The sequence below is a fragment of the Ciconia boyciana genome, chromosome 16 (genome assembly GCF_034638445.1).
Source record: "Ciconia boyciana chromosome 16, ASM3463844v1, whole genome shotgun sequence".
Lineage (NCBI taxonomy): Eukaryota > Metazoa > Chordata > Aves > Ciconiiformes > Ciconiidae > Ciconia > Ciconia boyciana.
The window spans coordinates 4,385,826-4,413,529 of record NC_132949.1 but is presented as its reverse complement, the minus strand read 5'-3'; the positions used below and the strand labels follow the sequence as shown (position 1 = coordinate 4,413,529).

The following is a 27,704-nucleotide window of genomic DNA, read 5'->3' as shown; positions in this document are numbered from 1 at the left end:
AAAAGGAATCAGCTTCTTAGAAAAAGTAGAGCGTTCGGTTTCGGGTGAGCAACGTCAGCCAGCCCCTCCGTGGCTCTACAGAGCAGGAAGAGTAAGAGACGGCCGGTGGCTTAACGGCTCCACGTACTCTCCACAGACCGCCCTCAGCTGTGTGTGAGGCAGCCGGCAGTGCCTAGCCCCTCCCGCCTCCACACACCGGGCCAGGCCGCCCTGCCCGCGCCTCAGGGGAAGGGAGGGCGGCCGAGGCCCCCTCAGCGCCCGCAGCCACAAGCGGAGCTCCGCGAAGACACCGAAACCGCCGGCGGCACCGACGGAGGCGGCGGACGGCTGCGCGCGGGCTTCGCGCCACAGCCCTTACGAGCCTCCCGGCGGCTGCCCCGAGCCGGCCGCCCCCTCCTCCTGACAGGAGGGTGAGACACCGGGCTCCTTCGCAGCTTTCGGGACACCTCTCCTCCTCCATCACCTGGCTGCGAGCGTCTTCAGGACTTTTTTGTGGTTTTCTGACAAAGAACAGGCTACCACAACAGGAAAATGCACAAACGCTCCCAGTTCTTCTCTTGACAGCTGCATTTTTACAGATGCTTCCTGCCAGCTGCAAAAAAATATTCCAGTCTTGTGGGTAGTTGTCAGCATTTCCACATGAAAAACATTTGCGAGGGGAGGGTGGAAGTTGTCTTAAAAGAAGTGAAACAAAAAAAAACAACCGAGGAAGGAAGTTGCACACAAAATTCTGTGAGGAAACTTTGCAATGCTGCAACGGACCAAGCTTTGGGGTGGATTTTGTATTACACAGAAGACGACAGACTGTAGGGCCATGTCTTGTTACCTTCAGAAACTGGAGACAAATAAGAAATAAGAAAAGGATCACAAAAACAATTTTAAGGCATTCTCTGTATAAGTAGTTACTTCTTCACATACACCAGGGCCTAGAGATCTTCAGAAGGCATTGCCCACGTATAGCTAAAGATTACATTTACTTTGCCCAGAGGATGACAAATAAAGAACATCTACTTGCTGTAAGTGTATGCTGTAAGCTTTGTATGCAGCTTTGTATTACTGGTTAGATGATCAAATTAGTCATCAAATTAGTTTCTGCAGTGGTGTTGAACTCAAGTTTGTGATGAGATTTGTACCTTCTAATACAGCTTAATATTTTAAGTTTGACCAAAATATTTCCCTAACAAGCTGGCTAGCTATAAATATTTATTAACATCTTAAAACTTCTAAATAGATTTGATAGGCTTTTTTTTTTTACAATTCTTTTTTAAATTACATTGCTGCTATAAAAAACCAGTACCGCGTACTCCCTTAGTCTCCGCCATATGATCATTTGCATTATCTATAGCAGATGTGTGACTGTTTAATGTGAATCAGTGATCTCATTCCCTTATAAGAACAGTGCTAGAAAAATTATATATAGTCTTGTATACTGCATGGCAGCAGAGTTCTACCACACGGCTCTCACATGGAAAAGCTGCCGATTATGTCAGCTACATTTTAGAACAACTGTATGTAACATTTAGTTGTATCCCAAACTGCTGTTCTTCACTCCACAGCTTGTTCTTCTGCCCACTGCTCTGTCTGCCATAGGCTAAATATAAGTGGAATATGACAAAAGTCTTTATGCAAACATCAGGAAAGATCAGCACTGTTTCCATATTTAGGACTTCCTCAACCCCTAGAGCCACTCCTCAAAGACCTCATTAGTGTAACTGCACCAGCTGTCTTCAACAGTACCAAGAGAATGTTTTTTCTCACAATTCTGCTGTTTTCCTACTGTAAGCCAAGGACATACTTCTTACATATAACAAATCTTTCTAAACAAGAACCATTGTTTCTTGTCTGAAAGCTTTATTTTCTTCTCTTAGTTCAAATGTCTCAGCAGATTCAGAAAACTACTGCCAATGGCAAAGGTAGGTTATCTTTTTTTAGTTTTGGGATATGTGCTGAAATCGACTGTTAACAAAAAAATGGGGAAGGGATTTAAAAATGTCCAAAACCTGCATGTAAAATTAAATCTTTTGCCCTTGTCTGTGCAGTGAGGCAGTTTACAAGTTTCTATACAAAGTTAACTGTGTCTTTGCTGACTTTGCTGACTTGCATGTACAGTCAAAATTGCTTTAAGTTGTTAAAACATATTTTTCCCCTCTAGAAGTTCATAATTTATCTTAGTCATGATTAGTTTATTACCATTTTCTATGAAAAGACATTACAAGTTTTTATTACAAATTTATTTGTATGCTCTCATAAAAGCAAACTAATTTGATAGACTGTCAAGGCTCCTGCTGCTACTATTCAAAAGTTCAATCTACTTACACAAGGTTAATTCTGCCTGTTTACATACAACCACAAATAAAATACTGCTTTTATTTTTAGGTTCCCATGCTACCTCTCAACTAGCATATAAGGTTACTTTCTCCTATAATTAACACCCCATAATCTATCTTTTATCTTTTTATCCCATAATTTATCTTTTATTCTATTCTTTTCATTGCTGCTGTAGTTCAAAGGTATTTTTGTTGGTTCATCTGGATACATCTGTTGGCTTTGTGTGTATATGCTCTCTTTTGTATGAAGACATGCATTTTTCATCAAGTGCTTGAAGCTGCACACTGATTTTGAAAAATACAAGGTTGTGTTGCCTGCTACCAGAGGTGGAAAAAAATATAACCCCCTATTTCAACAGAAATAAGTATAGCCTGGTCCTCAACATGTTTTGGGAAAAATCTGAGAGTTTCTTGGATGATAGGTGCAGTGAAATCACTCAGAAGTTTCTTCTTTCCAGAGATGCTGTCCAATCCCAGGCTCGTACTTGTTCAGGGGTCTTTGAATGTAGTGATGAACCAGAACGTGACCCTCTCCTGCCACTCCGACTCTGGCTCTCCACCTGTCACATACACATTGTTTAAACGCAATTGGAAGGTATTCACTTTAAAAAGGCCAGACGTGACTCCCGGTTTATTTAACTTGACTATCAACTCTGCCAGTGACGTGGGTGAATACAAATGCAAAGCTGAGAATAACATCTCCGGTGGCGGAAAATACAGCAACAGTCTCAACTTCACCCTTATAGGTACGTCTTGCTGTATACCTTCTCAGCACATTTTATTTTAGGGGCACATAGCCACGTCTGATGCAATGTATCTGCAGCAGCAGGAGTTGGGGTTTTGTTTGCGGCAAGTACTGTTTTGGACTGCAGTGTGCACTTGCCTTGATTGCGGAGCTGAACTTTACTGCAAATGTTATTTCCTTCAGAGTTGGCAGTGCTATTCTGATCTGATCATACTGAGCCCTCCATCCTTGATGCCCATCTCATTTGCCAATGTTGCCACTTAACTGCAAGTCTTGCTTTGGAGCTTGTCCTGTACTCAGTGATGCAGTCTTTTCAGTTTTCTTTTTACAGAGCCAGTTTCCAAACCAGTGCTGAGCTCACCCACCTCTCAAGCAAAGAAAGGCCAGAACGTGACCCTGTCTTGTCTCTCAGAGAATGGCTCTCTGCCTATCACATACATATTCTTCAAAGGAAGACAAAGCATCTCTCCTGCAGTGAAGATGCAGAAGAGGGAAGCAGCTGTGATTTTTCTATTTATCAATTCCTCTAGTGACTTTGGAACCTATAAATGCAGAGCTGAAAATAGCTTTCGCAATAATACAAAATACAGCAACAGTTTTAACTTTACTTTAGCAGGTATGCACGCATGGAACGGTTTACCACTGTCAATAAACAGGGATCACACAAAATTCAGAATGTTGTAACAATGCAAGTTTTTTAGCCAGAAATTTTGTTCCTGCAACATAATGTTCAAAATATAATTTTTTACAATGAAAAAATAAATTGAGTTTTTAAGATTAATGCAGAAAGATAGAATTCCATGCAGCCTAGATAGCAGTAGAAGTTGAAGTTACCATGAAGGATGACTGTAAAAGATTCACTTTTACAAGAGACCCCTGGTCCACCTTGCTCCACCTTGGGGACAGTCTAGTTTCATTTTTCTCTCCAGTCTTATGAAAGAGAGTCTACTGGCACCAGCAAGCTCCCTTCCTTCTGCTGTGGCAGTGTGCACTTGGGACTCTCCCGAGTAGTTATGTCAACCACAGTCAATCCAAAAGCTGAAAGAAATGCAAAATCTTGATTTTAATTTACAGAAAATACTTAGAATATGAAACAACATTTCATTCACTTTTTTTTTCCCTTTTTAGCAGAAGAGAGAAGCCATTCTCAACCCTTGATCATTTCTCTTGGGCTGATGTTGCTACTATTCGTAATAGGATTTGCTCTGGCAATTCAATTTTTCATAATTCCTTCATATAAAGCAAGTGAGTTATCTGAATGTCTTTAATTTTCCAGAGATGCTCACTTATGTTGTCAATACATTTTAGTGTGTAAACACCATGTTACAAGTAGAGTTATGCTCTTGGTATTTTAGGATGTTGTCAAGTATCTTAACCGGCATAGGCAACTTAACAAGACAAGGCAAAACCTCAGTTATGTTTTAGATGGCAGGTCTGGGATGGGGGAAGCAAAGCGACATCTAATTTAATACACATAAATGTTGGAAGGAATCAGACATCATTGTTCTTAGTAAAGAAAGGAAATTCTATTAAAAATGCCCTTGGTTAAGGAGTAATTTTTATCATGAAAATAACATCTGAGATCTCCAAGTATTAAAAAAATATCATGGAGCTGTTCATTTCCCTCTAAGAAAAACTGATATATGTATATAGGCATGTGTTTGTTTTTCTTTTACAATTTGCAGGAAAATTTAAGTCTACTAGGTCCTCAACTGGCCTTACTTCAACAATGAATGCAGAAGAGCCTGAAAACTACGTCATATACACAGAGATCGGTAAGTTCATGTTACTCCCTGTGCAGTCATGAAACTTACTTGTGGGAGTTCAGTTGAAGAATGCTATTATACTATGTGTAGCTAGTACGGGCAAAATTCTTCAGGTCCTGCAAAAGCAGCAGAAGGGGACGCCTACTACCACTCAGTTAGTGAGCTAATATTACTATTGACCGCACCTGGCAGAGGCATTATTTGAAGTCCCTCAGGATCCGTATTTGGCAGCACCTGACAGCCATGCATCCAGAACTGCAACTGAAGTTCTATACAAAAATCTACTGTATACAGAAGGAGAATGAAGAATTGCATTTGGCAACTCATGGTGAGGATTGAAATAGCCATCACAGAGGAAAAGAAAATTAAAAGACAGTAAGTAGGTCAGAGGTGCAATGCCCATTTATTAAGAGGCAAAAGTGGGCTATATGCAAGTTGTACCAAAATAAAACTTATGTAGCTCCTGCATTCTGTTCAAAATTGTTCACTACACAATAGCTCTTTACTCCACGTTTCTTAACTTTGACAAGACTCAAAGTCAGTTCAAACTGAAATCGTGAAGTAATGCTAGACAACAAAGCAACTGACAGTTGCTGCTGCTACTTACAACTACATTAAGACCTTGTACTACTTCAATTGCAGAAAATACACAATAACAAAGACATTACATGAAAGCCACGATGCTATTATCTTGTAGTTTTCTGCATTTGCCTTATACGTGGAATGTCAATATTTTCAAGGGAAAAAGAAACCCCCAAAACAAACCAACAGCGAAGGTATTGTTTCCTGTTTCTAAATATCAAAAAGGGAATCATTCTCTTCAAACAAATCTGCCTTCCTGTTCATAGAGTAGACAGCATTTGAGCTGCTCTGCTGTGTTAGCTCAGTGTTCTGTGCAGCTGCTCATGCCAGATATCAATCAGCATTCTACCCACATAGCCTGCAAGGACAGTGACAATAGCTCTGGTAAGGCTCATGAATGCTACAGAAAGCATGGTAGATTTATATTTGATATGGAATCTTGCTGCTTTGTTTCAAGATTATTAAAAAAAAAAACCTGGTCAGTCTCTTGTAATTGACTTAACTGCTGTTCATCCTCTTTAATCCAGAGCCTGTTAAACCAGAAGAATATGTCAACTTTTCTGTTATTAGAAGAGAAGATGAAAAAGGTGAAAACCTCAAGCTATAACACTGGAACATCTGATGCGCACAAATAAGTTTTGGGGGGATTTTGCTGGGGGAGGGGAGGGGGGATTTTGCTGGGGGGGGGAGGCAGGGTTTAGACAGGAGCAGTTACATACTGAAATTGCTTACTTACTATGGAGAAATCAAAGTAACTTTAAGAATCTTTTGAGAGGGGAAAAAGCAAACAAAAAGCCCCAAATGAAAAGCCTATCACCATCCTATGACCCCAAAATTCAGCAGCCTCATTATGAAACCATGCAGATGTTATTAGTGACCAAGTTGCTGATGGAATATTAATTCTTCTGTTGTGTATCTGTACCAAAAAAAGCAATTATGAATTATGTTATTCTGGCTTTTAACAGAGAAGAGGGCATGTGCTACAGTCTATTCCAAGGTCCTCATCAGAGATTGAGTACAAGGTAAGATCTCTTTGTGATTAACTTAATCACGTATTTTTAAAGAATCTTTCAAGTCCTCAGATGTGATAAGTACTACCAAGTCTGCAGAGAAAGAGATGATGTTTAGATACTAGTTTCCTGGCCTAATTATTCTGTAGACAGACAATATAACTCGTTCTCTACTAGCAAGCAAAATCCCCTAGTCATAATCTCCAGGGACTTCAACTTAAAAGAAAAAGCAGAATGGATAAAAATTGCAATTAACAAAGACCCAAAGAGCAATCCCATTAGACAAACAGCAGCTTATTGCCCAAATAGCACCATAAAAACCCAAACGAAACAAAACAATGCAATCACTGTCAGGTAAGATCCTGCTGGACCCAATATATAGTCTGGGACTATACGCATCTGATGAATAAACAGAAAGGAAATAAATGAGGTGAAGCTTTCACCCAGACCCAAGTTCCTGTACATTTAATAATTCTCCTGAAATAGAAACTGGATTGTATGCAAACATAAGATAATCAAAAGGCATTAGTCAAGTATTAAAAAAAAAAAAATCACAACTGTGTTGTCCTCTTAGGCACATGCTGGAGGATCCATATTTGGCCTTTGTACCTGCTGCTACCTAGCAGCAAGGATGGCAATTTCTCAGCTCAACATTACTTCAGCTCTCAGAGTAGAGATAGGATGCTAAAATTAATTTTTGAGACAGTTAACTCCAAAACAAATTCTGCATCCTGCTATAGGCCGTTTCTTAGATGTTTTGGGTTGTTTTAATGTCATTCCATAGCCAGCTTACACAGAACTCCATGAGTTCAGCAAGTCACACAGCCACACTATGCTAACCTTGCATTATATCTAGCATAATTACACTATGCAGCAATTAATATCATTGTTACAAATAACCCGTTTATAGTTAAATAAGCACCACGTTAATAGAGTACATTTTTAAGGCAAGTTCTTGTGTTTCACGACAGTGATGGCTATCCATGGCTGCATGCCCTGTTGCATACACCTTAAAGCACTTTAATACAGTGACTTAACAAGCTGTACACGTATAGTAAATCTACAGATCAGAATTGCTCAATTTCGTATCTATGCAAACTCTTGTATCTGATTTTGGCTACAACACTTAGGTATAGGATAAATATGATCACACATTAGTCTTTTTCCACCATTTCCTATGTACAGGCATTTTTTTGTCCACAAAAATGCTTGACAAAAACGGTTTACAATTTATTTCTTCTATTTCCTCTGTTACTCTTTATAAAGTATTTCTGATTGTTATGTTTATCAAGTGCAAGATGAAGCAGCTTAAATGTTGAAGAACTGAGGCGATGTGATTAAAATACATTCCTACAAACAAATAGTACAAAGATACTTACTGATGTTATTAAAACATTTAAGATTTGGAATTATTTTATATATAATACCATTTTCCAGCAGAGACCATAATTGTGTCAGCAATACACAGATGAAAGATGAATTTTTAGGTTAGGATGGAGTACTTTCAATAAGATAGTAAAACTGAAGACATGAAAGAGAATATGGTTAGCCCTGCTAATGAGGGACAGGTTTGTCTCTTCCCTCTTTTCAAGGTAACCTGGAAGACCTAGATGGTCGAGATTTGACAGAAAACAGATGCACTACCAAGTTTTAGCAGAACTGTTTGCAGAGAAACCACTGAGTCCATGACACCGTAGAAGCCAGTTCAGGCACAGATATTTAAGAAATTCCTTTTATTCAATGAACTTAAGTTTACACATTTTTGGCTGATGTTACGTACTTAGTTAAAAAGTCCTTCAGCCTAGAAATGTGCATCATTTCCTTCATGGTGGTGTCTCTGCTTCTCAGCTGGACCACTCCATTCTCTAGAGTGGCATCAGTTATCAAGACCGTGAAGAGAACGCTCATCTCATCATACCTGCAAAGAAAAGAGCACACCTGTTACTGCTTTTGGTGTATGAAAAATTCAGATAAGTTATGTACAAATGACCATAAGCTGTAAATATTTATTTTTGCTATACTGTACTAAGTCCCGTGTGAAGACAACAGTTTTCTTGTTACCATTCCTTGCTTTCCTTATTACATTTCTTTAAATTATTTAGTTACTTTAGTACGTAAAAAGAATGTTACTTGGTGACCTATTACAAGAGTATTTTTGTAGAAGCAGAATATATCTTTCTTCTGTTATTTAATAGCCAGACTTACTTTGAATACCACTGCACAGAACAAAGAGGTATTTATTTTCTCTTGGCGAAAAAATATTCATCAATATGCTCGAGATCCACTGACACAAACAGTGATATGCTCAAAATTCATTCCTGATCAACAAATTGCATATGAAGCCCTCAACTTCAATAGCAGTTTTTTATCTGCACAAATAATTCCATCACATACACTAATGGTAACAGTTCCAGACTTGGAAGAACTTCTAAGTTCAAGACTAGACGCAGTGTACTATTTGAAATAGTACTTAAGAATGAAACACAGAACCAGTCCAGGTGCAAAAATGAGGGCGAGAGGGGGAAACAGTTCTGTGAGCCTATGACTGATCCTAAGAAATTTATTTTCAATAGGAGAGTCTTTAAAAGGCATTTCACAGTTCCAGAGAAACAACAATAACATGTGAAAGGCTTATACTTCATTTAATTTTAAAAATGAAGTATCTGACATTGCTCTTCCTAATAAAACTAATTGAATCTAAGTTTATAGCTCAGGATACATGCCTTCAGTCATGTGGTTACTGCACTCGATGACTTCTTACTGAAAACAGGCATACTTTCGCTAGTCCACAGATCACCTTCATAGTTTAATTTACAAAAGACTGTTTCTCCTTACTTTGTATAAAGCTGTTCCAGAGATACCTGCATGGTTTCAAGATAACCCGGCCATACAGAAATCCTGTTTTCTGACAGTTCATTGAACAATCCTTGACAAACCTGTGTTTATTTAAAAACAAAAGTTAAAAGACAGACTTTGAGGGTTTGAAATCCTACACAAAGAAACCATTAAAACTCTAGTATGTGTGGTATTAGCATTCCCAGCTGGTGTTAATTTTCTGGCTGAAATAATCTCAAAGTAGAAAGCAGCCTGGCAATTAAATTTCCATTTCTATTTAAAAACATGCTGGTGTAAGTTTCCTCCCTTCTGTGGGGACTGGCTTAATGACTGACTTAAATAAAAACTTTTTTAAAATCCCTCTGAAGATGTGACCCATGCATTAATATAATTCCGAAAGATTAAGAAGCCAAGAGGGATTGTGTTATTTATTTTCCTTAATTTCACATGGAACAAGTATCAACTCCATTAATAGTACTAAAAGCAGTGTGCTTTCAGTATGCAAGGAAGGCACCTACCACCGTCTGCAGTGTACTCCTTTTGCTGTGACTCACAAGCTGCATAGTGGAAGCACTGTGAAATCTGTACAACCATGAATCTCCGAGAATCAGAGTAGCAGCATGGTCTTCCCCAACATAAACAGTGTGTGAATTGTAACAGAAGACTGCATGGAAAGTCAATGCTTAAAATTAAAATACCTTCTTACAACGTACCTGTCTCAGCTCTGTTGTTGGACCTTTTCCTACATCCAAGGCCACTTTAAGAGGTGCTAAACAAGGATGAAGCTTAAGTACCTAACAATTTTACAAAAAGCAACAGATTACTAAATGTATTTAGTGTGAAATTCTAAACAGACCTAGGAAATACTAAAATTTTTTCACTGAAATTAAGGTTCTAAACATGCAAAATTTTTTCATAACACAAAATCCTGAATTAGAAGCAAGCTGTATTTCATATAACTAGCATACATGCCAGCTAGGTTAGCATGGCAGAAATTATTCCCTTTTGGCTGAGCCCCAGAAAAGAGATTAATTTTTTTAGCAGAGCTCCATCATCTTTAACAGAGCCAGAGTGAAAAGAGACAGTCCAGCAGACAATTACCATCCAGGCTACTGCCTGTTCTTAAAGACCAAACAGCTGTTTAAGTAACAAGTGCTGTCTGAAAACTAGCACTCTAACTCCAGAAAACCAGGGTAAAAGTGGGAATAATGATGGTCCTTGGGGAAATGCCCCACTACTACCTGCGACCCACTTTTTCTACTCCTCTCAGCAACCTTCAAATGCAGCTGGAAGAGACAAACTCCTCTTTCCCATGCTCAGCAGCTACATTCCAATTCCTCTTAAATCCTTCATCACTTGCATGGCAAGAGCCTCCCTTCTCATCAGAGAGAAGGCAGCAAGACAGGAAAGGTGACCTCAGAATGAGAGAAAAATTGCTTATGTGGGTGAAAAGGACCGCAGAGGCAGTCCCATGGGGCCAGCCTATTGCTACCAGTGAAAAGCGTTCTGCCTGCACCCATTGGGGAAGGGAACAGAGGATGGAGATATGGAAAAGGGAGATATTTCTGTGCTTGAATTTACCACATTGTCTGTGGGTTTTGTACTTAGACCTGCCCCTGCCTTCCCTCATCCATTCTTCCTTACGCTTTCTACAGAAAGTTACCTTTCTCTGTGAATTTTTCTTTTTTGTTAATGGATTCTCAGCTAGCTGTAGAGAATCAAAGAGATAGGCTAATACTCCTCGGTCCAGATTTCCACTCACAGACAGAACATGAGGAATAACATTCTTTCGTCCATCTCGACCCTGAAGAGAAAACAAAAAAACCACAAAGGGATACCTCAAATAATGTCTCAAAGGGCCTTTTCTTTACTTTAAAAGTATAATAAGGCACTGAGCTCAAGCACCCTTATTACATTTAAAATACAATGACATCTATTTTAAAAAGTTACCAGCAATCTTTAAAGTGTAACAGTAACTAGATAAGATTGTAACACTGGGGAAAGCAGAAGATCAGAGCAGGAGGGGATTATTTTCTTGTCCCACCTCTCTCATCATAAATTCAAATCTATGGCCAATACACTTGAAACTCTGCCTTTTTGTTTGGAGATTTGTAGATTACTTGCAAGTGACCACAAGGATATGTCCCCACATTCTGAGAAATCACAACGTAACCCACAGTTTTGTAGGTTACATTACAGTCTTCTGCCTTCTGTACAGAAATAAGCTGCAAAACCAGGAAACACAGACAGGACTGTCATGAGAAGGAGAAGGTTGCAATTTACTGGTAGAATACCAAGTTACTCTCATTTTAACTGTTCAGCCTGACTTTCCAAATATTGCCATTCTCTAGAAGTTTGCCCCTCTCCAATATATTCAGTGGAAAGGCTTCCCTCTGGTCCATTCCCCCTTCTGAGTGTGGTAACTTCTATAAAGCTATTTGCAGTGTTTATAGTCCATTAACCCACATACACTTCTATATGTATGGAACTGGACAAGCTACAGAAGGAAAAAACATTTACAGGTTCTTTTGGATGCAAACTCAACGCTGCAAAACACGGACTGAGTTTGTCTTGACATCTACTTGCAGACAAAGGTAAAGGCTATGCAACTGACAACAGCTGCCTTGTCAATATAGCTAATTTCAAAGAATTAACTCCTTGTAAAAAAAAATTACAGTATTTTATCTGCTTTTGGAAATGAAGTTCTGACTGCAGAGTATCAATTGTACTGCTTTTACATCAAAAGAATAAAAAGATAGTCACGTGCTAAGCAACCGGACCAGCAAAGAAACCATTTCTCTCACACGTAATCATCTTTATCAAAAAAGGTTTTTAATATAGTAAAGCTTACAAGTAATTTTGAACTATCCCCTGGATACATCTGTAACAGTTCAGTATCACCAAGGTTCTTCAATGTTTCTATTGTTTCTGTCCCCCATGGAAAGCTGTAATGTAAATTAAATCCTCTTCTTCCTTCTTCATCCTGAAAGTCACTGCTGCTGAAGTTAGATGGTCCTACTGCAAACTGAAAATTAAAGATATGAGAGGTGATCATGACTGTGCATGCTGTATTAACCACAAAAAACAAGTCTGCGATGCAAGCTGAAGTCTATGATTTTCAGGAAGACATTTTCATGAATTACAGCCCAAATCTCTTTATCGTGTTACAGCATTTTGATCTCAAATCAATTACAAACACAAAACATTTGCCTTTCTGCAAGTCATGTTGTTAACTACTTGTCATAAACTTAAGCAGTTTTTTGGTTTCTCACAAGAAATACATGTATTTCAGAGACAATAATAGCCAAGCAATATAACACCATAAAAACGATCAGGGTGTCTATTCCCCCTTCTCTTTGAGATATAAAGGAGCAGCCCAAGATTTCCCATGCATACACTGCTGTTACCTTTCTCCACCATTGGAGTCTCTGGCGTAACCAGTAATCGAGCCACTGTCCTGCAGTTCTGGGAGAGCTAAACCATGCAAGCAAAGACGCGGTCCTTTCGCCTATTCTTTAAACAATAGCAAGGTCAGCAAATTAACTCCTTCAAAAATAACAGGGAAAAAGCAAGAGACAGTATTCAAAAATAATCCAAAAGTGAAACAGGTGCAAACAGTTGGTTAAAGTATGAAAAGGGATTAACCCCCCTATTACTGTACCTTCTAAGGTTTCTGTTGTTTTGTTCACTTTCTGGGATAGAGTGAAAGCACACTCCAATTTGAGCAAGACCACAAGGCAGTCTTTTGTTCACCAATTCTAAGCAGCTAACATACTGCGCCAAAGCACCTGTCAAAAGATAAATCGCTAATTTTAGTAGCCACAGCAAAAAAATTAAGTTTTTAATTCTACTGAGAGTGAATGTAGCACATATGATACACATGCTGTTCATATGTGCAGTCCCACTAGCGTTAATGTTAATTGCTCAGCCGTCTGTAGCCCGATTCCTCTGAGTACTTTGGCAACTGTAATTTTAACGTGCCTTTCCCCTAATTACAAGAGAAAGCATCCCATGTGCACTTCGGCATTCATGCTGCTCAGGTCCTTGAAAAGGACAGAAACCCACAGCACGCAGACGGAACTTTTCCAGCGCTCGAACACAACTGGACAAATCCCTTAAACGCAGCTGCTTCGCTCCCAGCAAGAAAAACGCGAGCAGGCGTCCAGGCTGCCCAGCGCTCCCCAGAAACCCGCCTCATCCCTGCGGCGACGGACGAGGGACCTACCGGGAAGCAGGCTCTCACGAAGCATCCCCGCGGTCCCGAGCACTTCTTCCAGAGAGGGGCCGCCCGGCTCCCGGCTGCAGCCCCTGCCCTGGAGGGCTTCGCGCAGCGTCTCAGAGTGCAGCAGCCGGAGCCCCTGCCCGGCCCACGGAGCGCCGGCGGCGGGCGGGCCGTGGAGCGGGGCATCCACCGCGAACACCTGCTCCCGGAAAGCCAGCGCCGAGTCCCACCACTGGGCCGCCAGGTTGCTCCGCAGCGCCACGCCCAGCGGCCCGAAGCCCGGGTGGCAGCCGCTGAGGTAGGCGCGCCAGGGCAGCGCTGGCCGCGGATCCGCGCCGCCCCGCAGGAAGTGCCGCCGCCAGCACACCTCAAGCAGCTCCTCCCCGCTCGCCACCTCATCGCCGCCGGCCACCGCCGCCGCGTAAGGCCGCGCCAGGGACCCGGCCTCCGCCCCATCCGCGACCCGCGCGGCGGGCGGCCGCCGCCTCAGCACGGGCCGCCCCGAGGGAGCGCGGCCGCCCCACCGGCCCCCTTGGCGGCAGCACAGCGCCATCTTCCTCGCCTCCCTCGTCCCTCATGGCGGTGGGGGACGCTGCGGGCATTGCGCATGCGCCACACCCCGCGCGCGCAGGAAGCGGAGCTGGCGCGCCGCCTGCCAGGAGCGAGCGGGGACACGACATCTGCGCATGCGCGCTGGCACTCTACGGTCGGGCCGGCCCGCTTCCCGCCGCCCCCCCCGCGGCCCAGCGCGCGCTCAGCTGCCGCCGGTACCTCGTGCCCTTCAGCCCGCCCACGGCCATGGCAGCCGGGCCCCCGGCCTTCCCGCAAGCCGAGGCTGCACGTCTCAGGAGGTGGCGTCTGGCCTTCCCCTCTCGGACACGGCAGCCCGGAGCTCCCTGGCACGAGGGCGAGGCTGCGGGCCGGGAAGCCCCCCGCCCTTCGCCCTGACGGGAACACATTGCAGCTGCACGGGGAGATTTCTAGCGGAAAAGCCCACGCAGATTTAATCACAGCAGCTATACGTTGCTTTGTATGGTCTGAAGCAACATAAAGGCTTTCGCACCAGAAAGCGGAGTTGCAGCAGGGCGGGCAAGGCACCTCCCCTCGCTACCGCTACTCGAGTGCGCAGCTGGCAGGAGCCAAGGGCAGAGCAGTGGAAATTTCCATACATGCTTAATCACGATTTTCTACCAGTGCCAGAAGGTGGAGCTTAAGAGTAGAGGAACCACTCTGCGAGGCAGCAGTCATGAAAAATTCATGTATGTTAAATCCCAGCGAGTTGGAATTACTCAGCATTGGTTCTTTACTCCACAACCCAGTCCCACAGGCCAGAGGGACAGACTGAGAATTGAAGAGGCAACGTAGTAGTAGGCCGGTGGAGGAGTTGCTACTCCTAGGTGCAGGAGTAGCGCTAGTTACAATTTTATTTATAAAGCAGATTTGCCATGAGCTCAACTCTACCACAGAGTATCTCTGATAATGTTACCAAAGCTATTGAGTAGAGCTCATTTTTCATCATTTTCTGTGCAAATGTGAAGAGGTGTGCCCCGCTTCGACTGAGCAAGACCCTTCCCCCCAGGGAACACCGTAAGACAAAAAAATTCAAGACATAGTCCTATTTTTCAGAGTTATGCCTTTCTGGTTAAATAAAGATTTAAAAAAAAACCTCAGAAACTCCAGTAACCCACACCACATGTCTAGAAGCAAGACAGACCTTTTGACTCCAAGTTTAAAATTACTTCAGCTTCTAAAGGTAGCTGATTTGGTCACATAATTACATTTAAGTCCACCAAGAATCTACAACTTTGAAAAACCTGTACCGACAAGTCACAAGGTGCATCTCTTCCTATGATTTCCTGATTAAGTTTCCAAAGCACATTTCAGCCAGTATGGCTTGCAAACATTTTAACAAAGCTGGTTGGTGTTCTCTCCCATCTAAAGGGAGGAAGAGGCTATTTGTTCTTTGCTTCACTGTTAATGACCTCAGTCTATCAATTTTAATTCACAAGCTAGAAGTCTTCTACACATACCTTTTTTAGTATCAAGTTTTTAAAATAAAAACAACCTTTCCATGCATTTTGCTTCAGGCAACTGACCTGGATGAAAACTTTGAAATGTGACATTAATTGCCAAGATAATAACCATCTACTTCCTTGTCCTCAACACCAATGGCAGTGGGCAAGGGGAATGTTGCAAAGCCAATTAAAAAGACTCTTTCCACACTGTCAACTGCAGTTTTAGACTCAAGTGTGGTAGTATTTCAGGACTCCAGCTGAAGCTCTCAGAGCAACAGAGAATGATCATGGGAGTACTGTCAACTGATAGAACCCCACAGAAAAGGCAGAAATACATAATTAAGAGGCAGATTAGGCTGGGATTAAGAACATCAAAAACTGAGCCTCAGAGGAAAACAATCACCAAGAGCTAAGCACAGACTAGCAAAAATATCTGAAGTGCAAAATATGTCATCTGACTCGGGTTCAAAATAACCTCTTCTCTGCAAGCTCTGAATCTCTGCAAGAATCAAGGCAAGATTCTAGCTTGAATACATTAAGCTGTAGTTAAGCATTGTTAAACTTGAAACTAATCATTGTTACTGATAAACAAGTGAGAGGAAGGAACTGAAAGTCAGTATTAAATGGAATTTTAATACACCGTACTTGAAAGCATTAAGTACTTTAACCCCAGGATCAAGTATTATTCCAGCTATACTTATCAAGGAAATGCCATTGCTTCACTCAGCATGGGCAGTGCTTTGAGATTACAGTCATTTGCATGTACTACAAGTCTTGGAAAAAATCCATGAAGTATGTTCATGGATCAACAGCCCACTTCCCCCCCTCCCCCATAAAGAAATCACTGCTCAATACCAGTTTAAGTATAATTTGAAGTTTTAATACTAAGATCTTCCCATTTCTCTGAAGCTCATAGTAAGCCTGCATGCTAACTCACAAGGCCTGACAGCTGTTAGATACATTACACTCAAGCCTAGTCTGCACATATGCTCATGTGAAGGCAACAGTAACGGTGCTGCAAAAGCTTCCTACGCTCGTAGCAGCTCATTAGCAACACCACTGCAGAGTTTTGGTTAGCAAGAGTTTTAACTATACCATTACTCCAGTGGATCTTTTCCAAAAACTGGCCCTACACTACTGAGACAAGGAAGAGTACTGTCCCCAACAGTTAACTTTAGAAGCCAGCTTTAGTCTTCTTCCCCATCAAAGCAGAGCCTGCCATGCTAAGAAACCTAGCCCAATCAAGGCAAGGCTGGTTTTTTTGTATAAGCTTAAATGTTTAATCAGACACAGTTGAGAAACCTTTCTAGAATTTAATATAAAAAACATTTGACATTCCATTAATGTAAAGTTGTGCACATGTTGAGAAAATTGCCACCTGAAAGAAAATTCAGTCTTCAAATCTCTTTATTGGAAGGCCATGCACTGCCTTCTGTTACTGTATTTCAAATCACTGTACATTTACTTTGAAAACACTGTCTGCATTTTCTAGTACAAAAAACTAAAAATTGTTTCAGGAATGTAGAGAAATATTCAACTTAAATAGCGAAAAAGTGCACCATAATTACTGCTGCACTGCAGTCATTTCTGCATTTCCCATTTCTTAAATAACTATCCTGTTTTGATAACACACAATATAAAGAGCAATTATGAAAAACTGAGACATTTAAATACACTAAGTTATTGAGAATAACTTGTTGGCATTGGGTAGCCTATCATCGGAGCAGCACCAGTGGCAGGATATGCATACTGCTGTTGGTTCATGCCATTGTGCATATTTGCAATATTACTTCCATACTGCTGGTCATAGCCATTCTGGTAAGCTCCTGCAGGGTTACCAGCCCTGAAGCCAGCTTGCATGCCTGCAGCTGCAAAGCCATTTCCAAAAGGAGTTCCATTACTGAAACTTTGGGCACTGTAGGCCCCATTTTGAGTTTTGGCTCCAAAGTCTCTCTTTCCTAGTGCACCATAGTTTCTCTCAAAGTTCTCCCTCTCTCTAAAACTACTAAATCCACCCCTTTTGCCCGCAGAATATCTGTCACGTCGATCACCTCGGGAACGACCTATCAAAAAAGATAAGGCATAGTTATGTATGTCATAAAGGCTGCATTTTACATACCACCAAATTAGTTCAGCCCTTATAGTAGGTTTGCCTTGCTGGGCAGTCTTCATTTAACTAGAGACTCCAGTTAGACTCCCACTATGTAGATGAAGACTATTTTGACAGAGAAAGCTGTCTAACCTAAGAGGAGAGTCATATACTCTCACCTGTAACTCAAGTGGTGGCATCAAGGCAAAAAGTCACTTTCATCTTGCCAATAGGACACTTACGTCCATCCTTCCAAGCCATATGGAGAGAAGGCCACAAAACTGAGCCTTGAAGCATTTTATTTCAGAGCAAATACTCACAAGTGCATCTTTGGCCAGCACTAGCCACAGATGCGCCACAACATGTGTGTGCAGCATTCAGGGGGAGGGGGGGGGTCTTGTTTTTTGTTATTGGTGTTAATAAATACCTTTTCAGGTCACCATAACTGGTAGCTAAACCACCTTCCACATCCATTTTGGAGAGAGGCTGGGGGTGGAATTTGAGTTTCCATTTTGTTCCAAGAGGAAAGCTATGCACTGTGGTTGAGAACAGCACTTACCTGAACCTCTGTCTTCAATCAACTGAAGCAATTTGGGGTTGATGGCTTGATTAGCCTCCCGAAGCACAGAGATGAGGTCATTTACTTGCTTAATATTGTTAGGAGTAAAGAATGTGTATGCTGTGCCTGTTTTGGTACTGCGGGCAGTTCGTCCAATTCGGTGGATATAGTCCTCTGAGGAGTTAGGGTAGTCATAATTGATGACAAATTTCACATCTTCCACATCTGTAAAGTGTTGCAGTGTGGCAAAAAGCAAGGTACAAAGTTTTGCACACCACAACAGCCAAATCGAAGATAAACATTAGACAATAGTACTTTAAAGGAAATAATGGCTGCAAAGAACAGTGTTAGAATTATCCATTTCTGCACGAGTATTGTGGAAGAGAAAGTTATGCACACTCCGTCTGTTCCCGTCTCATCACCCACCCTGTGATCCAAAACCTTACCATAAAGGAGTATGCATTTGCTTGTCATTCCCAACTCAAGAGTCCCCTTTACAAATCATCAAGTGACATCTGAATGCTTCTTGCAGTAGGGCCACTAAAGCTCACAGCAGCCTCTTCATGTGCTCATTTGAGGACCTTAGAGTAAAAACATACAAGGTCCTTCACATACACACTCATTAGAAGCTCAAAAAAAAGGGGCCACACTGCTCGTCTTGCCAAGACCTTTGAACCGCAGCTGCAAGAAAAACATACCTGTCCCCCCAAAGTCACCAAGCTGTTTTTATGCACTGTGTCTCGTCTAGGCAAGCGCTTCCAAGAAGCCAGGGTTCACTTGAGAATGTGTCTCTCTCTGGCAGGTCTCGACATGACGACTATGTATAGGTGGAGGAACTTCGACTTTCAAAGGCATTTGAAAAGCCATTGCTTTCCTGCCCCACTTGCTAAAGTGAGAGGTGGACTTTTTCTCAGATTTCATGTGCCAGTACTCACCAATTTGTACAAGGCTTAGTACATTTTAAAGCTGCTCTCTCCATTTCATGGTTGAAAAAAATTTCATTGAACATTGAAGTTTGTAATTATTTTCTTCGACATTTCAGCAAACTCACTGAAATTCAAAGACCCACAGATCACAGCAGACAGTATGCACAAAACTAACAGTACTGCACCATGGCAAATCATGCAAAGCATGGAGAGAAGAGAAATACCAGGGCAAAGTGAACTGTGAATGAAACTGCTTATTTCATGAGAGAACAGTTTATGGGGTAGTAGTTTAAAGGATGATCTTTGCCTTTTGAAGATTACTGGCACACAATGCTCTCAGCTTTCACCTCTCTATTTGACTGGAAGCAGCCAGCCGATCATTTCCACTAGTCCTCCATCCCCCTCGAGTCCTCCGATTGTCATGCCTAGGCCTTGCCACAAAGACTGCACCTTTATGTGAAGAAAACTTAGAAAAATGCAGAGGTTAAAGAAAGCAATAGACTTTCTTTAAATAGCTTTGGGCAACTGGCATTATGAGTTGTACTAACCTAGACCTCTGGATGCAACATCTGTAGCAATCAGGATTGGTGCTTTTCCATGTTTGAATTCTGTAACACAAGCAACTCATCAGTTTCTTCATTAAGTAACACAGATCATACACTTGTAGAAATTGCCAGAACACTCACCATTTAGAACCCAGTCCCGCTCCTGCTGACTTTTATCACCATGAATACCCATTGCTGGCCACCTGAAAATACAGGCCTTGATTAACCTCAGGCCATTCCTTGAGTAGTTTCATTAGTTAAGGATAGGGCTACTGGCAAATTCCAAACAGCTTCTGGAGTTAGTTTTAGCATTTTAACTGACACCTGGTGTCAGTGTATTTGACAGTTTTGACACCATAGTTAAGTGGGCACTCATGAAGAATCAAGAGCATGCTCAGACTATTGGGATGGCTCTCTGAAGTTCAAGCTATTAGACTCACCCATCTCTCCTCATTTTTCTGGTAAGATCATCGCACCGTCTTTTGGTTTCCACAAAAACAATTGTTTTATTTTCCTTCTCACTCATTATTTCTTCCATCAAGCGAATAAGCCTATTATGAAGAGATGATCATTAGAGCTAGGATTGATTTGTACTGTGCAAGTTTAGTTTTACCAGCCTGATTTTTTGCTTCAGTGGCCTCAGACTGGTATCAAAAATCCATCAAATCAAATTCATTTCACAGTTCATAAACTAAAACTAACCATTAAAAGACAGAATGAATGCTTTGTCCCCACTACTTACTTGTCATCTTTCTCTACATCATGACACACATCCACAATCTGAAGAATGTTGTGGTTTGCACTTAGTTCTAATGCACCAATGTTGATGTGTACATATTCTTTCAAAAAGTCTTCAGCCAGCTGCCTGACTTCCTTTGGCCATGTGGCACTCCACATCAGAGTTTGCCTGTCAGGCTGGAGAAGGAGACTAGGTCAGTACAAGATCAACATATAGTCAAGTGTCCAACCAAAAAGATCTACCAAGAAAAGCCTGAAAAAGTTAATTGCACTGCCCTTACTTTAATGAGCATAGTGGCATTTGTTTCTGTAATAGTGATAAACACATGAACCATTTATACTCACTCTTATCTGATCCACAATTTTTCTGATCTGAGGTTCAAATCCCATGTCAAGCATCCTGTCAGCTTCATCAAGGACAAGGTAAGTACACCTCCTGAGATTGGTCTTTCCAGCTTCTAAGAAGTCTATAAGTCTTCCAGGCGTTGCAATGCAGATTTCCACACCTAAACACAAAGCAGTAAAGTCAGCTGAAGTAGTTTGCACATTGCCTCATATTGAGATGCACCAAGGCTTATCCATACCTCTTTCTAAGTCACGAATTTGTGGTCCCTTTGGAGCACCTCCATAAATACACGTAGACTTCAAACGGCATGCTCTGCTATATTCAGCAGCTACCTGCTGCACTTGTTGAGCCAGTTCACGAGTTGGTGCCAGCACAAGACACTAGAAATAAGATGACCAGCTTTTAGTTCAATACCTATTAGAAGCTTCTAGTCTGACACTAGTTTTAAATTGAGAGGTTGTCACATATTACATCAGTGCCAGAATGACTGAAGTGGACTTAAGTAGCCCAAACCAGCAAACTAAATTACCTAGCATCTCAGTTGCCAACAAACACTGACCTACACTGTGTGGTAAGATATCTGAAAATCACTAGCTTCCAGGGGATAGCAATTTCCAAAATGGGACACCTAGCCCTGTTCTGTACAATTCTAAGGACAATCCAATCAGAGCTTATGGAATGTTCATGGGAAGCTACCAAAACATGGAACCACTTTAGTCATACAGAGAAACACAATACAGCTATGCACTCTTATGAGTATGGACAATTGGACTGCAAAAAAAAGAAATAATCATGTTCTCTAGAAATTAAGATCCCCTTTCCTTTAGGAGTACTTACAATAGGTCCATCTCCTCGCTCCAGGAATGGCTGATGATTTATATGCACAATAGCAGGCAACAAGTACTGTTTGGAAGAAAGAAAAGCCTCATTACAATCTCTTCCCAGAAGTGTTCAGCCTGCACTAAGCCAGGCCATACTTTCACTGCTGAAATCCAGCAGTATTCCAGGCTACAATCAAAACTTACAGACAGTGTTTTCCCTGATCCAGTCTGTGCCACTCCAACCATATCCAATCCACTCAATGCAACAGGCCAACCTTGTGCTTGAATAGCAGTCGGTTCAGTGAAGTTCTGCCTCTGAATTACTTCCATAACATTTGCTTGAAGAGAAGATTGAAACTTATTAACTTAGACCTTGTCTTAATCAAGCCTGGAAGAATGACCAGTATGGTAGTCTTCACTTACCAGGAAAGTTAGCTTCATAGAAGTTTATAATTGGTTTTGGACAGTTATGGCCCCTAACTGTGACTTCTTTGCTTGATCTGTACTGTTCAACTTCTTGCTGCAAGGCAAAAATCCCATTATTGGAAATAAGCTTGGTATTAAAAGTTATCTTTCAGTTACCCCATCCATGCCTCTTGGGCCCCATGACCCTCAGCATGTTTGCACTTATTTGTTTACTTTTGCACAAGTTGGATAGGGTACATACCGCAGTACGTCTAACTACATCAGGATGTTCTTGATAGAAGTTCTTCTCAAATTTGGGCAGCTCATCTAAATTCCATTTCTTTTTTGTAAGTTTTTCCCCAGGGTTTCCGAATTTCTTCCCAGAGAGAGGTCCACCTCTACTTCCTCCAAAACGGGGGGCTCCAAACCTGGAGAATAAGATGATAACATAGAATCCAAGAGAAATGTTTTGGTCCTCCTCTTATACAACTTTACCACTATATTTGCTGTAACTTTACAATTCAGATTTATAAGCTTCACCTACAGGGTACAGTTTCAAACTTTAAAAACCATACTTAAGTTACAGATACCACAATCTGCCTAGCTACAACTCATATTCAGACGCTAAGGTAACATATCTTTGCAGTTTCCATAAAATGAAATTGAAAGGTCTATTAGCAAGTTACCACATAGGCAAAGTAAGGACATGAAAACCTTTGTATTACCCCATGATCAAAATGGTTTCCCACCCAGGTGACACTCCCATTGTGTCAGCCCGCAGAAAGTGGGCAGGGGCAGTTACGAAACCTTGGGATAACTTTCCCGTAAACCGTTTTCTTGTACCTCAAAAGATACCGACTTCTCTCAATAATGATGTTTTATGAGGCCGTGCATTTTACATTAGCATCTTAGGCTAGGTCCCTCCGCTCCAACAGGGCTCATCGCAGAAGCCTGTCCTGGCAGCCCCGAGGCGCAACTCGAAGCTACGCTAAGCCGTGAGCCGAGGACCGCTAAACTGGATCCGAGCGTGGGGCTCCCTCCCCCGCCCCGATTGCTCCCCAGTTTTGGCCGGATCCTTCCCGGCACAACACAGCGCTCCCAGAGGGGACCTGCCTGAGCGGCCGCTGCTTCCTGCCAGCGCTGTTTCCTTTGTCTCTCATTTCTGTCTACGCCACATTTTCCAGCCGCTGCCATTTTAGAGTCTGAGCTGGGCGGGGGGAGGAGGAGGAGGAACAAAGGCAGCAGCAGCAGCCGGCATTTTGATTTCCCCTCAGTCACCGCATGGCGGGGCCGGCCATTAACATCCGCTTACACAACACAAAGCGGGAGCCGGCCGGCTTCTGCCAGCAACAGCTAGAGCCACCGTCCCTTGTGAGGGGGAAGGGAGGAAAGGGAACCGCCCTACCGAGAGCTCCCCAAGGCTTCGGCATCGACGAAACGCTCAGCCAACCCACTGACCCACAAACCTCCAGGCAGCCCGCCGCTCCCCAGCCCACCCCCACTGAGGGGGGGAGGGAGGAATCGAGCTCTACGTGGACCATCCACACTCGGGGGTACGTCCCCGGACGGAGGGGGGACGAGCCCCTTTACCCCCACAAAAACCCCACCCGCGCCCCTCGTAAGCAGCCACACACAAGCGGGGACTGCACTGAGGCGGATGGATCTAGCCCCGTCCCAGACTGTGCAGCCACCCTCGCCCAGTGGCCACCCTCGCCGGCGCGAGGAGCTCCTGAAGCCAGTTCCCCTCCCCCAGCCTCCCCTCGCGAAGCTCCAGAGACCTCGAGACGGCAAGAGCTGAGGAAAAGGGCTCCAGGGCCCAACCCCCACGACTCGCCGCCATTTTAAACGGCTACAAAACAACCACCACAACCCCACAGTCGGTCTAAGAGTCCGGACGCTGGCGGCGGCTAGCGCCGGCCGGGCCCCCGGACTCACCCTCTATCCCTGTCGCTGGAATACCCGGGCATGGCGATGGTGGCGGTGGGCGAGACGATCCCGGTCACTTAAAGTGGGTGGCGAAAGGTAGAACAGGATCCGACGCCGTTGGTGGGGGCCACTGAATGTAGAGCGCCTCGCCGCCCGGATGCCGGTTATATAGGGGTCCGCGGGGGCTGCTGGGAGCCGGCTAGTGACGCAGGCGCAGAACCCGCCCCTTCTGTTATGTAAGCGGCCTGAGCTGGCCGGAATCCCCGCCCCCTCCCGTGTGGGCGTGACCGCGGCCCGGCCGACTGGCCGGCTTCTGCAGCTCGCGGGCGGAAGTTCCCCTCCTCCTTGGGGCGTGGCCTCCGCTGCCGTCACTGCCCGCAGCACCCCGCCCAGAGGCGCCCCCGCCCACGCCAGGAAGGGCGCGAGCGGCCGCGCCTGCGCAGAGCCGCTGCAGACGGCAGGCCGCGGCCTAGTGGCGCCGACTCGTCCCTGGGTGAGGCCTCTCCCTCTGCGCGCCCGGGGGCCGCGAATCGGCCTCGGCCTGGCGGGAAGGGGGATGTACCCCCAGCCAGCCTTTGATACGTGCAGCCTGATGCCTTTCGGCCTCCTGGTTTGTCCAGAGAGCCACTTGGCTCCTAGCTGGCGCGCAGGACCAGCGGTGACGCAGGTCTGGTCCTCTGGGGCTGGACGGAACCCAGCCAGGGAACCCAGCTGCTCGCCGTGGAGTTCCCCCGAGCTCAAAGCCTCACAGATACTTACAGTCGCATGAACTGTTTGTGAAAAGCCTCCTGCAGGTGCTTCGACGGGTAAAACCCAGGTTCAAATGGCGTTGCCACGTTTTAACTAACTTGAAGGAATGGTAGATGCAGCCACACACCTACCTGGGGTTTCCAGGAGGCTACAGGAGGTAGATGCACAGATCCTCACGGTGTTAACAAGTTGGAACCAAATAATCATCATAGCAGATTATTAAATGCTACTTTGAGGTGCACGTTTAGACTGTTACCCACTGCCTAGGCACTCTTACAAATACTAAATACATGTGATTAGAAACAGTTACTATTTTTATCTTTTCAAATTCCACAACAGGGCTAGTAAAGCAATTCAAAGGTCACAAGAAGTGCACCAGTGCACTGAAAGACAGGGTTGTTTAGAAAGCACACCTGTAATAAACATCAAATATCTGAGGTGGGGACTGTGTTGCTTATCTGCCCTGCTTTGCTAGCTTAAAGAATAACTGGAATGTCTTGCTACCTGAGGCTTCAAGCACACAAAAGAAAAGGTGAAGCTTGAAGCATAAATATAAGCAGCCATATTGCCAGAACACCTGTTCCAAGCAGTGGCCAATGCAAATGAAAACAACAGAAGGAAGGAGAAGTGTTGTAACAGCACTCTCCGTGTACATCCTCCCACCTTGCAGCAAACCCTGCTTTAAGGCTTTTCTGAGACAAAAATAACATAACTGTATTTGATGGCCATTTCTTCCTATTTTTGTTCTATTTATGCTCTTAGCTTCTAAGATACCATGACAATGTGTTTCACAGTTTAGTTGTTCGCTACCAGAAAAACATTTCCTTTCATTTTCAACCCATTGCCTGGTAAGAACAGGGGGCACAAAACAAAATGAGTTACTAGAAATGGTGAGTAATAATCTTCTATTTATGCATACCCTTTGTGGACATCAATATCTTCTAAGTCACCTCCTTTGTAAACCAAAGCTGCAGTCCATCTAATTCTTTCTCCTTTAAAAGCAATTCCACACTTCTGATTATCTTTGCCATTTTCTCTTTATTGACAAGAAACACACACAGTATTCAAGATCTGGGCCCCACGCAGATTTACATACTGAAGGAATGAAGATGTTTTTGAGCTGTTGTTTATTACTTCCTAATAATTTTTTCCTTTTTTTTGATTGTTGCTATGAATGGAGCAAGGTTTTCAAAGAACAGTACTAGATGTTTCCATGATCTCTTCCTCAAAAGTAACACCTAAGTTAGGCTTATCTTTGTTTATGAGTAGCCACAGCTGTTCCCCCCTCAGCGATTTGGAATACCACCTCAATCAACTGTTTTTTCTTATTATAAATTTGTTCTTTTAGTAGCACTTCAGTTTGGCTAGGTTCGTTATACTATCCCCTGCAAATTTCTAATAGGGCATCCTCACCAATTTTTTTCAGTAAATCAGTTACTGATTTAAAACAGCTTGTTAAAAGACTTTTCTCCCAAAATACTCCTTTTACCGCTCTCTACCGACTAACCCTATAGACTTCCTGCTTCTGAGGAGTCTGATAAAGGTTTTTGCAAAGGCCGTGAAAATTAATAGCAAATTGTCCAATCTTTTCTTCTTCTTCCCTATTACATTTAGCTTAACACAGATTATTTTGATTTTTTTGTTGTTCGCATATAACTTAGTGGTTTCTGTTACTGTGCTGTTTAACCTTGCTGAGGTTTTAAAGAATCAAAAAGACTAAACAAAACCTCGCCTCTGTCTCGCCTGCATGCATTTAGTCTGCAAGTAATTCCTTTTGATTTCCTCTTTGAAAAAAACTTCATCTTTGTGTTCCACCCCTTTAAGTTAAACATCATTGATTTTCCTGTGTTCTCGTGTTTGAGCCAATGTACGTGAAGCAATTCAACGCCGCTTTGCAGAGCTGGGTGTGTATCAAACTGAAATCCATGTTCTAGTATTAATTTCGATAGTGCTGATATGCGTTTGCTTATATACACAAAAGCTCTTTTGTTTTTATTCAACCAATGCATGCGTTTGGATTATATATGTACCAATTATATCCGTAGACTGTTAAGAGCTAACGTTGTCACTGATGTTTACTTGCTGCCAGTCATTGTTCTTAATTGGGATCTGGGATGCTTCTGTCGTGCTCCAGGAGTTTAAGGATAAGGGCACCATTACATCTAGTTTTGCATGACTTGATGCAACATGGGAATTCCTGAATTCCTAAGGAGCATGGAATACTGTTGCTCAGTAAGGAAGATAATACATTTTCACCATCCAGCATCTCCAAAAACCTGTACGCTAGCAGCTAATACAGTTAAGTTTCACTAGACAAAACTTTCTAAATCTTGGTTTTAATAAAGGTTCTAACACTCCCACCGTGCACAAAAGCCCTCACATTACCCCGCGTTTCTCAGGCAAACCTGCATCACCGACCAATTTAAAACGACCTCTCCATCTGCACAACAGCCGCGTTAACGTGAACACCCTCTCCGCCTGTCAGCCAACACCCCCAGACCAGGCCTGCAAGGTCAAGTGCTAGAACCTTCCCCGCTCCTCCCACCCGCCAGTGCCCAGCCCTTTCCCCACCTAATTTTGCTCGTGAAAATGCAAACAACCTTTCTGCCTTTCAGGGTGACGAAGGCGGAATCACCCCAGGCAAACCCCCACCGCCGCCTTACAGCCCGCGGTTTAGCACGCCGCCATTTTACGCTGCCAACTGCCCTCCGGAGCCGAAACGCTGCCTAGCCAGCCCCCCGTCCTGCCCAGGGGAGCTCAGCGCACAGAGCCCGGGTCGTGGGCAAAGGGAGGCGACACAAGCCGGGGGGAGCGCCCGGCCCCGCCGGAGGCCGGCGAGGCCTTCACGGCGCGGCTGATCCGAGCCCGGGGGGGGGGGGGGGGGGGGCTGCGGCGCCGGCACCGAGGGGCGCCCGTCACGTGACAGACGCGCGGTGCCTGCACCAGGAAGCGGAGGAGGGGAAGGCCACGGCCACGTGACCCGCGCTGCGGCAGGGCTTTGAGGCACCGGCTCTCTTCCCGCCCCCCCTCGTTTCCATGACGACCGGCTCTTCGGCAAGCCGCAATAGTACCGCCGGCGGATGCTTGGCGACTGCCC

The 27,704-nt window shown here is 43.6% G+C and overlaps 4 protein-coding genes across 7 annotated transcripts in view; 1 reads left to right on the top strand and 3 right to left on the bottom strand.

Moving 5' to 3' along the window:
• The window catches only part of PECAM1 (platelet and endothelial cell adhesion molecule 1), a 47,159-nt gene extending 43,138 nt beyond the window's left edge, over positions 1–4,021 (bottom strand). The window contains exon 1 of the mRNA XM_072880911.1: positions 3,907–4,021. The gene's annotated coding sequence lies outside the window, so the exon portion shown is untranslated. The remainder of the gene's footprint in view (positions 1–3,906) is intronic.
• Positions 1,713–8,215, top strand: MILR1 (mast cell immunoglobulin like receptor 1). The gene is made up of 8 exons (XM_072880917.1): positions 1,713–1,778; positions 1,869–1,913; positions 2,786–3,073; positions 3,404–3,688; positions 4,204–4,317; positions 4,758–4,847; positions 5,948–6,007; positions 8,023–8,215. The coding sequence occupies exons 1-8, from the start codon at positions 1,745–1,747 to the stop codon at positions 8,082–8,084; spliced, it is 978 nt and encodes a 325-aa protein (XP_072737018.1). The 5' UTR covers positions 1,713–1,744; the 3' UTR covers positions 8,085–8,215.
• On the bottom strand, positions 3,926–14,157 carry POLG2 (DNA polymerase gamma 2, accessory subunit). 3 transcript variants are annotated; one of them, XM_072880916.1, is made up of 9 exons: positions 13,491–14,156; positions 12,927–13,053; positions 12,673–12,778; positions 12,117–12,290; positions 10,929–11,069; positions 9,979–10,059; positions 9,266–9,366; positions 8,211–8,348; positions 3,926–4,110 (listed from the first exon to the last, which is right to left on the bottom strand). In XM_072880916.1, exons 1-9 carry the CDS (start codon positions 14,038–14,040, stop codon positions 4,089–4,091), a joined length of 1,440 nt encoding a protein of 479 aa, XP_072737017.1. In that variant the 5' UTR covers positions 14,041–14,156; the 3' UTR covers positions 3,926–4,088. The 3 variants fall into 3 exon arrangements, 2 of the variants coding, with proteins under 2 accessions (XP_072737017.1, XP_072737016.1); XR_012045362.1 differs by lacking the exon at positions 3,926–4,110 and having other exon boundaries at positions 8,149–8,348; positions 9,154–9,366; XM_072880915.1 differs by lacking the exon at positions 3,926–4,110 and having other exon boundaries at positions 8,149–8,348; positions 13,491–14,157.
• Positions 14,158–16,799: 2,642 nt separating this feature from the next.
• Positions 16,800–24,039, bottom strand: DDX5 (DEAD-box helicase 5). 2 transcript variants are annotated; one of them, XM_072881638.1, is made up of 13 exons: positions 23,891–24,039; positions 22,194–22,359; positions 21,950–22,046; positions 21,731–21,864; positions 21,543–21,608; positions 20,944–21,085; positions 20,705–20,865; positions 20,364–20,536; positions 20,062–20,172; positions 19,763–19,824; positions 19,625–19,684; positions 18,151–18,375; positions 16,800–17,565 (listed from the first exon to the last, which is right to left on the bottom strand). In XM_072881638.1, exons 1-13 carry the CDS (start codon positions 23,896–23,898, stop codon positions 17,183–17,185), a joined length of 1,788 nt encoding a protein of 595 aa, XP_072737739.1. In that variant the 5' UTR covers positions 23,899–24,039; the 3' UTR covers positions 16,800–17,182. The 2 variants fall into 2 exon arrangements, with proteins under 2 accessions (XP_072737739.1, XP_072737738.1); XM_072881637.1 differs by having other exon boundaries at positions 23,867–24,022.
• Between the last annotated feature and the right edge of the window lie 3,665 nt (positions 24,040–27,704).

Bases quoted from the DNA above. Each gene is read 5' to 3' on its own strand.
- DDX5 (XM_072881637.1), bottom strand. From the start codon at position 23,898: ATGCCCGGGTATTCCAGCGACAGGGATAGAGG. The intron at 22,360-23,866 runs GTGAGTCCGGGG...CTTATTCTCCAG, and splicing joins TCCAGCGACAGGGATAGAGG to GTTTGGAGCCCCCCGTTTTG. The intron at 21,609-21,730 runs GTAAGTTTTGAT...TCTTCCAAACAG, and splicing joins GATCAGGGAAAACACTGTCT to TACTTGTTGCCTGCTATTGT.
- MILR1 (XM_072880917.1), top strand. From the start codon at position 1,745: ATGTTTTTTCTCACAATTCTGCTGTTTTCCTACT. The intron at 3,689-4,203 runs GTATGCACGCAT...CCTTTTTAGCAG, and splicing joins TTTTAACTTTACTTTAGCAG to AAGAGAGAAGCCATTCTCAA. The intron at 6,008-8,022 runs GTGAAAACCTCA...CCTCTTTTCAAG, and splicing joins TAGAAGAGAAGATGAAAAAG to GTAACCTGGAAGACCTAGAT.
- POLG2 (XM_072880915.1), bottom strand. From the start codon at position 14,040: ATGGCGCTGTGCTGCCGCCAAGGGGGCCGGTGGGGCGGCCGCGCTCCC. The intron at 12,779-12,926 runs GTACAGTAATAG...TATTGTTTAAAG, and splicing joins AACAACAGAAACCTTAGAAG to AATAGGCGAAAGGACCGCGT. The intron at 9,367-9,978 runs GTACGTTGTAAG...AAATAAACACAG, and splicing joins CAACAACAGAGCTGAGACAG to GTTTGTCAAGGATTGTTCAA.